This window comes from Bubalus bubalis, chromosome 7 (genome assembly GCF_019923935.1).
Source record: "Bubalus bubalis isolate 160015118507 breed Murrah chromosome 7, NDDB_SH_1, whole genome shotgun sequence".
Taxonomy (NCBI): domain Eukaryota; kingdom Metazoa; phylum Chordata; class Mammalia; order Artiodactyla; family Bovidae; genus Bubalus; species Bubalus bubalis.
Genome location: NC_059163.1, coordinates 100,572,449 through 100,584,263, shown reverse-complemented (window position 1 = coordinate 100,584,263; position 11,815 = coordinate 100,572,449). Strand labels below are relative to the sequence as shown.

General features: G+C 38.0%; 1 protein-coding gene across 4 annotated transcripts in view; it reads right to left on the bottom strand.

The window, feature by feature from the left end:
• Positions 1-2,556: 2,556 nt before the first annotated feature.
• The window catches only part of ADH6 (alcohol dehydrogenase 6 (class V)), a 33,774-nt gene continuing 24,515 nt past the window's right edge, over positions 2,557-11,815 (bottom strand). For all 4 annotated transcript variants that reach the window (XM_025290397.3, XM_006059199.4, XM_006059200.4 and 1 more), the window contains 6 exons: positions 9,883-9,970; positions 9,558-9,774; positions 7,873-8,133; positions 6,001-6,133; positions 3,503-3,641; positions 2,557-2,841 (listed from right to left, as the gene is read on the bottom strand). In XM_025290397.3, the coding sequence (XP_025146182.3) occupies positions 2,817-2,841; positions 3,503-3,641; positions 6,001-6,133; positions 7,873-8,133; positions 9,558-9,774; positions 9,883-9,970 (863 nt within the window). In that variant the 3' untranslated portion in view covers positions 2,557-2,816. The remainder of the gene's footprint in view (positions 2,842-3,502; positions 3,642-6,000; positions 6,134-7,872; positions 8,134-9,557; positions 9,775-9,882; positions 9,971-11,815) is intronic.

Below are 11,815 nucleotides of genomic sequence, written 5' to 3'. Positions count from 1 at the left end.
TTTTCATGACAGCTATTTTGAAACTTCTATCAGTTCAGTCAGTTCAGTTCAGTCGCTCAGTCATGTCCAACTCTTTGCAACCCCATGAATTGCAGCACGCCAGGCCTCCCTGTCCATCACCAACTCCTGGAGTTCACCCAGACTCACGTCCATCGAGTCAGTGATGCCATCCAGCCATCTCATCCTCTATCGTCCCCTTCTCCTCCTGCCCCCAATCCCTCCCAGCATCAGAGTCTTTTCCAATGAATCAACTCTTCGCATGAGGTGGCCAAAGTACTGGAGTTTCAGCTTTAGCATCATTCCTTCTAAAGAAATCCCAGGGCTGATGTCCTTCAGAATGCACTGGTTGGATAGATCACAGTATTCTCTGACTTTAAGTTTGATTTTTGGGTAATTATTAATTTCTTTTTATGATTTCATGTTATCATGGTTTTTCATGGTGCTTGATGGGTTGTCCCTCTGCTGGTGCATTTGAAGTAGCAAACATCTTTAAGCTTTTTATTTTTTTTTAACTTGAATCTAATAATTCGATAAATTGTAATTAAAGGACTTTTTTTTTCCCAACAAAACAGATTTATGTTTATGAAATATAACTCTATGGGTGGCAATATAGTTCAAATCTTTTATTTTTCTTACATAAGCTGCCCCTGGCTATATTTGAGATATTCCCACTCTGCACTGTCCCTGCCAGAGGTGTTGCCCAGTACCCTTGTTGATACTGCTTATGCCTTTGGGGTTGCCGGTGCTTATTGATCCTGGCGTTGCTGCTGTCACTGGCATCATTGCCTGGGGCACTGGATTGGTTGGTGCCTCCACCACATCTGGGATCACCTGAGTTGCCACCATAGGGAGAGAAGGAGGGTGGGAGGAAGAGCTAAGGTTCTAGATCCCTCTGCTGCATCTGCGCTTTTGGCGTTCACAGGAGCTGCCACTGAGGATGCCAGTGAGCTGGAGTCACGGGTGCTTTCAGGGACAGAGCTGCAGGCCCCACTGCTGCATAGCTCGGAGACTGGAGTTGAGTGTGTCACCTCTCCTGATGCTACCAGGCTCTCTGAGGCTACAGGGGAATGGCACACATCTTCAGGCCTATAGCATTTAGGAGAATCTGCAGTTCAAAGTTAAGATGGTCCAGTTCAGTTTAAAGATATCACCCCTTTCCTATCATTGCCCGGGTTTTAGTGACAGATTTATAGATGAAAACTTCTCTGCAATTTTGCTAATATCATAATTAAATCATTGGCCTGATTTTTCAAACCAATTTGTCCTCTAGTTGTAGGAGATAAGGGGACATTTAAATGCTGCTATAGAAGTCTTGTGGTTGTTAGTCATACTCTTGGTTGATTGTTGTCTGACTCAAGCCTATCATTTTTTCCCTTCAGTGAATTGATGACACTTAACAATAACTGAATCCACAGCCCTCATTATTACCATTGCCATCTTATCTCTCAAGTGCTATAATACTGCACAAGGCAGCACGTATCCTGTAATCTGTATCCCATCCAAATTAATCACGGGAGACTCACAGTAATTTTACCCCAAGAGCATGCCAAGAGAGACTCTATCTCACTTACTACCAGTATATTAGTTATCTGTTGCTTAGTGCTTTAAAATAAGCATTTGTGTTCTCAACGTGTCTGTTAGTCAGGAATCAGGGAAGAGCTGAGCTGAGTGGTTTGGTTCAGGGTGTCTCACAAAGCTGTAATTGAGGTATTGGCCAGGGCTTATCATCTCAAAGCTTGGCTCAGGAAGAACGTTCTTCCAGTTTCACTTACATAGTTGTTTACAAGTCTCAGAAGATCCATTTCTAAGCTCAGGCCCTCTCCTCAGGCTGCTTCTTAAAGTACCAGCTGGCTTCTCCCAGAACAAGCAATAGAAGAGAGACACTCCCCAGATGGAATAGAACTCAATTTCAGAAACGATATCTCATCATTTCTGCTGTGAAAATTGAGTCATTAAGTCCAACCCACATTTAAGGAGAGGGGATTACACAAGGGCATGAATACCAGAAGGTGGGGATCATCAGGGTCTATCTTACAATGGGGTCCAGCTCACAATTGTACTTGCATAACTGATTTTTTTTTCACTTAGTATAATGTCTTCAAGTTTCATCCATGTTATCACCCATGTGTCAGAGTTTGTTTCCTTTTAGGGGTGAATATAATTCCATTATGTGTACATGCACAATTTTTTTTTATCCATCATCTGTTGATGGACACTTGGGTTGCTTCCACTTTTTGGCTATTATGAATAATACTGCTATGCATTTGGGTGTAAGAGTGTGTTTTTAAAGCTGACTATCAAAGTGGACAATTGGAGTTTAATCTTATAGGGATACTCTGTCGACTGTGTATTTTCTAGCAACTTTTGTCAGTCATTGGCTGAGGGCTTCTTGGGAGGTACAGATTTCCTGGAACTTGTGGCTTATTGAATGTACAATAAGCTCATGAATGGTGAGTTTTGTTTCTTTGGTGTGAAATAGGGCAGAACTTGATGTGGAAGAAACACAGTGTGCAAGGAAATGTGGGCTCAGACATAGAGAGAACGATGAAACGGGAGTATCCTGGGTGATTTTTATTTATTTGAAGGGTCTGGGATTGGGTGATTCAAATCAACTTTAATCTAGCTCTGAAAGGGAGGATATTCCTGGGTGACACTTGGTCACATAAGAACAATGGTGATGAGGTGGTGACAGTAGAAGCTGGATATGAGCCCATTGCTAAATGAATCAGAGGCAAGCAGATAAAAACAGCATTGTGTGGAAAATTCTTCTAAATTGTGAAATTATGCAAATGGTCTTTAGTTGGTGAGCATCATACTTAAAGTAACAGGACACAGCGGACACTAAAAAGAAAGGAAAGGAAAAAAAAAAGTTGAAATGTTTCTAAAGCAACATTTGTGATTTGAATTTCAAATTTTCACTTTGTATACCAATGAACAAATTGGTATAAAGTTTACGTGAAAATAGGCAGATTAAATCAGTTATGAGATTTTTCAAAATGATGTGAAACCCCAAGAGTAAGGAATATGTAAGTAGGCTTATACTCTCTTGGGGAATACTAATATCCAGTTTATGGCTAGTGTTTGGTCTGTGGGCCAAAGATAGGTGCTAGAATTTAGAATTCTAGAGATAATTTCTCCTTTGAAATAGAATGACAAAAATAATAATTGTCCTTTTATAAATTATGAACTTAAATTTGGGCTAGAATTTTATGAGCTAACTTCAGTAAGTTAATGTACATTTAAAGCAATACCAAATTGGAAATAAAATTCTAGTGGTAAGGGTAGGTGATCATTTAAGTATTTTAAGAATTATGTATTATAAAGTGGTAATAAAACAAAATGCATAAGGGAAGGAGATTTTTTGCAAATTCCTGAAACTTCCTTCAGTTGCCTGTATGTGGCTTCTCCAGCCATGACTTCCCTTCCATTGCCTCCCCCACCTCCACACACCATTTCTCTTGGCCCCAAATACTCAGACATAAAAATTGTGTGAGTCACTTGCCATTTTCCAGTTTTCATTAATTCAACTGCTTCATTGATTTTGTCAAAATTCAGAGAATGGGTAATTAGTGCATCTAGGTTAATCTTCTTTGCCATATAATCAGAAACCAGTTTAGAGGCACCATCTCTGCCTTTCCAGCCTGGAAATACACAGATTCACAACAGATTTTATACATGAGAGCCAGTATACAAGAAAGGCCCTACAATTTGTTGCTGGAGGTGTTGGCTTTGAGGAAATACAAGGATTTCCTGCTAACTTGTCTAGACCATCAGGAGAATGAATGCCTGTCCCAGCCATATACTTTGTGCGGAAGGCTTTTATCCTGGAGGAGACCTCTGGGCCTGCGGAGGAGTATTTGTTTACAGCAACTAGAACATGGACCTCTTCTTAGAGATGCTGTGTGTGTGTTGATCTGCAGCTTCATGAAAGAGCCAAATATTTTAAGGGAAGAAAAGAACTTTCACCATGGCAGTGCTCAGTGACAGCTTTTGAAAAATGAATGTTTATAAAGCGAGATAAGAATAAAATGTGCCTTTAGGAAGTAAAATTGCACAGGAAAAGATGGGGTCAGTTAAGATAATATAAAACTTAGCATTGTATTTTCTCTGTTCTTGTGAGTCTCAAGAAACATTGTCTTCATGTTTAGCACTGTGCTGAGCGACATGCCCAGCGAGTCACCACAAAGAATTTGGTGGTCTGCTCATTTCTGCAAAGGGTGAGTGTTTGATTTTGCAAGGAGGCAAGTGTCCTAAGCAGCTGGTTCTGTGACAGGGTCTTGGCAGTTATTTGCTTTTCTTGGTTCCAGCCCCAGCCAGTTTCTCCAGCCTTCCCAAAACTATTCTCAACACTATCTAAAACACTTCCAATACATTTATTTTCTGTTTAAGTTGGTTTTAATTATTTGTAATCAAGAATTCTGATGCTCTGTGTTATGACATGAGGCATGGTGTGTTTTTCTATTTGTTTTTATCATTTAAAAAGTTGAAGTGTAATTAATATGTAACATATTTGTTTTCTATGTATAATGATTGGATATATGTATATATTATGAAATTATTACTATTGAACTAAGTTTAGTTAACATCCATCACCACACATAGTTACCATTTTTTCTTGTGATAAAAACTTTTGAAGTCTTTTCTACCTGTTGATTGGTGATCTGATAAAGCATTTTTATATCTATGTAAAGAACACTTGCACTTGTTTTTTGTTTCTTCTTTTAACCAAAAAAAAAAAACAAAAACAAAAACAAAAAAAGATGGGTCCAGGAACATAGAACAAGGCTAGATAGTGTTTATGAACAAGGCCACTAATTTTAGGGGGAAAATTTTTTCACTGTGTACATTATAGGAGGTTTAGCAGTCCTGTCATTAGAGGCTATCCTTTAACTGAAAACCTTTGAAACCAGTGGATTATACTATCTGTAGAAGGAATTAACTTACATTCATGACCATTATACGAATGTATAGGTGTCGAGCAAAATAGTTTCTTTGTGAGTTGTATTTGAAATATTAGTGATCCTATTTAACAAGAGTTAACTGAGTATGCGTATTTGGAATCAACAATTATCGTCTTGAAGGGAAATATTGTCTCTAGAGGGAAATAGCAATGGGTATGTCTAATTATCCCAAATGGGGGAATTGATAATCAAACTGATTTATTACTTTTTTTGGCTGGCCATGCCATTTATCTACTCTATGCCCATGAATTCGGTAAGATTCCTGGTACCTACAGTACACTGCCGTAAGTAGTTGGGAGAACACAAACGGATCACCAGTCCCCAAATTCAGGTAGCTCCTGGTTCTCATCTCTTTTGCCCAAGAATTCAAATTTCCCCCAAATCTCTGGATCAGTATGTCTCTTAATTATCAGGTTGCTTGCTTATGAGCTTAGAATCCCACACAGATTTATTTTAGTTTGTTTTCTACTTTCTCAGTAAGAAAACACTTCTAGAGTCTTTAAAATATATAAGTTGTAAGACAGGTTTAAAAAATGGAAAACCAAGAGATTGTATGAAAAATTTTTTTTCCTCTGGAAAAAATATTCTCTTTCAATTTTATCGGTCATTTCTCTTTTCAATCATGAGTTCATTATGTTTAATGTCTTTGAGTTGTACAATGCCAACTCGATTGTTTTGGGTAAGATTTAACATTAGTTGAACCATTTACTAAGAATTCAGTATATTCTCCAAAGAATTCCAGTTGGCCATCATATAACTGAATTGAATAGTTATTGATCACAGTATTGCCTTTCCTTTTTGATTTAGAATTTGCATTAAATTTTGGACACTAATCAATTAAAAAAAATCTCTTCCTTTGCATGAGAAAAAAAATTAGTAAGAAGCAACTGCATACATCAATATTCATCCCCTTATCTTAGATACTTGTGTGTTGAAACAACTATAATCTAAAGCTCTCATTCAAGCATTCATTACACATTTCTCTACTTCCCTCCTCTATAATCCCACACATTTCCATTCTTCCCTGAATCATTCATACCTCCATAAATAGATCCCTTTAAAGAGCGTCCTGAGAAGAACAAGTGGCCACTGATGTTGAGTTGGACACCAATGATTAACCCAATAATCACGCAGACCCCATGGCTCTCATGGCAGGAGGCCAGGGCAGCTGCCTGTTGTAAAGCAATGAAAAACAATGAGGGGGTTAAGAGGTGTACTTGAGAGTTGGACCTAAGTCTGAATCTCAGCTTGACTGTTCTCAGTGGTCTGTTACATGCTTTTCTGATGCTCCTTGTCATCATTTGAAATAATATTTATTTTCTAAGAATGCACTGAAACATAAATAAGACATTGTGTGCTACAGAGTATAGTATCTGGTACAATAGATGAAAATAAAAAAATGAAAATAAAGGCACCCATGGTAGTAGTAATAATCATAATGACAGTAATAATTTTTATACTGACACGGGTGGTTAGTTAGAGCTGACATATTCATAGGGCTTCCCAGGTAGCCCTAGTGATAAAGGACCCTTCTGCCAGTGCAGGAGATGTTAGAGATGCAAGTTCAATCCCTGGGTTAGGAAGATCCCCTGGAGAAGGAAATGCAACCCACCCCAGTATTTTTGCCTGGAGAATTCCATGCACAGAGGAGCCTGGTGGGCCGTAGTCTGTGGGACTGCAAAGAGTCAGATATGACTGAAGCAACTTAGCATATTCTTTTAGATACTGAAAAATATAGTTGGCTATTTGTATAGCATCATATATTAGCAAAGTTATAAATAAGCATGTTCCCATTATTTATTTTGAAACGCTATTTTTGGGAGCAAGACTATCTGCAGGAAAGCCTGTGATTTTGTTATATCATTTTTATAGATGAGGGGATTTATGTGTAGTGAGGAATGGAAACATTTTGTAAGCTGAGGAAAGGGTTTCAGTTGGAAGAGACAGATCTTGGGTTTTCATGGAGCTGATTAGAAGATGGAGACATGCAACCCAATAGTATGCTATTTCTACAGTCCCAAAGAAAGAGAGTCTCAATTTGTGAAATAATGTCCTATCCATTTATATTCTTACATAAACCATATTCAGCCAGAAAAATTACCATTTTTTTCCCTTCATTCTTGAACTCTTTTAATCAAGGTTGGTAAATAATGTTTCTTGGATGATTATCTCAGATCCAACATGATAGACTTTGTGAAAGTGTAGAGCTTTGCAGGGTCATTAATTATTCTTACCACATTTAAATCTTCTGGCTTGGAAGTTATAGTTACTAAGCTGCTCCTTATTATGAAGTAATTCAGTAAGAATTCCTTACAAAGCTTTTTTTCCCTGTCTATTGTAGGCTGTCTGCTTATTTGAAGGAATAGTATTGATATAATGGAACAGAGGGAGAAGAAAACTCAGTATGGGGGTTCAGTGTTTGGGATAGTGAATATATTTATAAGAGTAGACAGAAGGTGCCAGGTGGGATGTCAGGGGCACAAAGAGAATTAAATAGAAGATTGTGGAGGGAATTTTAGAATTTTCACTCAGTTAAAAATCTGAAATAAAGACTGGGGGCTTCCCTGGTGGTCCAATCGATAAGAATATGCCTTCCAGTGCAGGGGACACAGATTCGATACCTGGTCAGGGAAGATCCCACATGCCGTGGCATGACTAAGCCTGTGTCTTCTGAGCCCATGCACTGCAACTACTGAAGCCCAGGCGCCTAGAGCCTCTGCTTCACAAGACAAAATCCATGGAAATGAGAAGCCCGTGCACCACAATAAAGAGTAGCTCTCACTCACCACAACTAGAGGGAGCCCTATGTGCAGCAATGAAGACCTACCACAGCCAATAAATACATAAATCTTAAAACAAAAATAATGACTGATAGAAATAGCAGTAATTTTCATAATTGAAAATCACATACCACAGTTTCTGGATTTCCAATGACCTCAAAGCTAAAGTCCACACCATCACCTGTCAGGTCAAATAAAACTTCTTGGATGGGTTTCTCATAGTCCTGTGGGTTGATGCACTCAGTGGCACCCACTTCCTTTGCCTTCTCAAATTTGTCTTTGTTGATGTCCACTGCAATGATCCTGGTTGCTCCAGCTGCTTTGCAGCCCATGATAACAGACAGGCCAACTCCTCCCAGGCCAAACACAGCACAAGTGGAGCCTGGGGTCACCTGCATACCCAAAGGCAGAAAAAAAGAGCAAAGAGAACAATACTGTTACTTAATTGGACAGACAAGATCTGAATGTACTTTTTTATGAGACATAAACAAAGGCCATCTTCAAATAAAACATGTGAATAGAGAGTTTTAGCTTCTCAACATATTTCTAGATATGGGATACTTTTTGACAGAGGAGCAAAAACTAACCTGTAAAAACAGTTTTAAGTCTCAGGAATTAGGGTAAATAGAAGAAGTTTAATGAACTTTCATTGACTCTTAAGACTTATTTAACAGAGTAGTTAATTTCATATATTTTTGAGTTTTCCACCTTCTTGCAACATTTCCCTTCTCTTTTCTTTTGGATATCCATAAACTTTGCTTCACTTATAATGACAGTGCCTTATAAAGGTAAAGACTTATTTTTTATTGGGTCTAAAATGAGACTAATTTAAATTGAACCGCATACTAAGTCTGGATAGTATAGGGACTAATGGAGAGTGGAAAAAAATAAAGAACTAAAATTCACTTGCTGCTTCAGCCTGGATGGGAGAGGGGTTTGGGGGAGAATGGATACATGGCTGAGTATGGCTGAGTGCCTTTGCTGTTCACCTAAAACTATCATAACATTGTTAATCGGCTATACTCCAATACAAATAAGAAATACACAAGAAAAAAATTTTAAAAAAGGAAATTTATTAACCACTCAAAGAAAGAAGCTAGGCAGGTTTGGGTGATATTCCAGAAACTGTCATTTAACAGTAACCTGCTCTAGAGTTCTCCAGTGGCCTAGTGGTTAGGATTCCAGGCTTTCTCTGCTGTGGCTTGTATTCAGTCCTTTGTTGGGAAACTGAGATCCTGCAAGTCAAGGTGGTACCACCAAAAAGAAAAAAAAAAAATCAAACAAAGCAGTAACCCACTCAACCAGAGTGGGGTTACCTGACTAGTCTGTTTTATATGCCAACATCTTCTCCATCAATTGGTCTTTTTACTTCCCTTTTGTTTTTATAGGAACTTTTCACCATCTGTTAAATAACAGAATAGAAGCTCAATGGGCACTTTTAGCTGTTGAATCCCAGCACCTGGAACAGTGAATGGCCCCATAAATGTATGTTGAAAGAAAAAAAGAATTAACTGGAATGTGGAAGCATATATAGTCATTTTAAAACTGTATTATGTTTCACTTCCAGGAATACCTGATGTCTCCACTTGTGAATGGCATCTAGACTTAATCTGCCACATATTACTGACCAAGAAGGAATGGGAAATATGTGCAAGGGAGTATAGGTGACTAGACAATAATAAAGAACTTGAGGATGTTTTGAGGCAGGTTTGCGAGTCTCTCTCAGGCTATATGATCAGACATGGCCCAGATACATAAGGCCTTCCAACTCCATATGTCAACAATTACATTCATAATGGATATAAATGCTTCTCACCTTGGCAGTATTGATTGCACCACCATACCCAGTAGAAAAACCACAGCTAACTAGGAATACTTTCTCCAGAGGTGCAGCTGCATCAATCTTGGCGACTGAGATTTCATCCATTACTGTGTATTCAGAGAAGGTGCTTGTATTCCCAAAGTGGTACACTGGTTTTCCCTTACAGGTAAATCTACTGGTACCATCAGACATCAGGTAGGTTTCTGCCTGTCTTTTATAGACAAAAGCAAACAAAAAACATTTATTTGGAAGTAGAAAGTTTAGATTCCTTTTAAGGAAATTGAATTAATTTTTCAAAAAAAAGTTTGTAAAAACTTACTTGAGTTTTATACAAAAATTGTCTGCAGAATTAAGGCAAGAGGTGCATTCTCCACACTGTGGTAGAAAGAGTGTGATAACTTTATCTCCTAAGAAAGCAAAATTGTTTATTAAGGCATTATTTTTAAAGTAAAGAGATAGTGGTGTCTCAGGAACTCAACAACAAGGCGCTCAAGAAAATATAACTAAGAATTAGTTCCACATTTAATTGTGCTTGCTATTGTGGAGAATACTTACAAAAAAGGGGATATCTTTGGCATGTGTGCCTAGCCCTGGGCTCAGTGTCTGACTCCCAAGGGGCTGGCCTCAGATTTGCTTCCTTTCTAAGTTCCTCTTGAGGCACCAGATGACTTTGTCATGTAGCCACTCAGCCAAGTCTTTTCTTACATTTCCTATAAAACTTCTGGTGCCAGGAATTGAATTTAAAATTGTATGGATACCACAAACTCACAGAATAAGCTTCTGGATCCGGGAGAGAGGATTGTCTCCATGCTATCTTCTGTGTTTTACATCAATCCTTTCTCCAGAGGTAGGCAGTTTTTTCTACTAATGTTCAAAGTATAAGAAGAATATTAGAATAACCTGCCTGTGATGGACTTACTGACTGCCCCGTTGTCTATCCTTGTAAACCAGAGCAATTTACTTCATATTTTCTGTAAAAATAATTTGTAGAATTTCATTTACTTTCAGTTTTTTTAAAAAAATAATACATACTCATGGTAAAATTTAAACAGCACAAGTGAAAATTGACATCCAAGTCTCTAGTCTTCCTTATCCCACCCTAAAGACAATTACTTTTATCAAGATCCAAGGTATTTTTCAGAGACATAATCCCTTTAGAAATACAAAAACTAGTATACTACATACCCTATCATAGGCCTTGCTTTTTTATTTAACAGTTGATCTTGGAGATTTCTTATCTTAGAATGATACAGCATTCTATCATTTATTTAATATTTACATAGTATTCTATTATATACATATATTGTAATTTATATTTAAGCAGCACCCTGTGTACTGACAGACATTTAGGTTGTTTTCTATTTTTATTATTTCTTCCTCTCTGACATGAAAAAGAACAATGCAATGAATATTTTGAGCATGCATGGTCTGTGGTAGACAGAATTTCTAAAATGGCTCACCAAAGAGGTCTTATCCTAATTACCAGAAATTAAATATGTCAAGTTATCATGCCTGTGAATGTTACATGGAAAGAAGAGAGGCTTTGCAGATATAATTAAGATTACTAAGCAATTGACATTAAAATAGGAGATTATCCTGGGTTATTTAGGGGGACCAAAGGACTTCCCTGGTGGCTCAGATGGTTAAGCGTCTGTCTACAATGCTGGAGACCTGGGTTCGATCCCTGGGGCAGGAAGTTCCCTGGAGAAGGAAATGGCAATTCACTCCAGTACTATTGCCTGGAAAATCTCTTGGACAGAGGAGCCTGGTAGGCTACAGTCCATGGGGTTGCAGAGTCGGACACGACTGAGTGATCTTCTTCACCAAAGATCCATGAAAGGAGACAAGAGGAAAGCAGGAAGAAAAAGTGATTCAAAGCATGAGAAGGACTTGATGTGCCATTGCAGCTTTGAGACTAGAAGTGGGTAAAGGGGCCCCATGAGAAGGAATGTGAGCAGCTTCACGGAGCTGAGGGCTGTAGCCCCAGCTGACAGCCTGTCAATTGAGGTTGAGAACTTTATTTAGTCTTACAACCTTAAAGGTTGTCAGCCTTAAATATTACACTTTCAAGTCTTTGCTAATTTTTTAGATAAACAGTTTTTCTGTTGTCTTTAAAATTTTAATTTATTTAGGGTTTGAGATTGGGCATCTTCTTACATGCTTAAAAAGCATTTGTGTGTATATGTGTATATACCTATATCTCTCTATATATTTCCTTCCAAACTAGATGTACATTTCCTTTGCCAATTTTC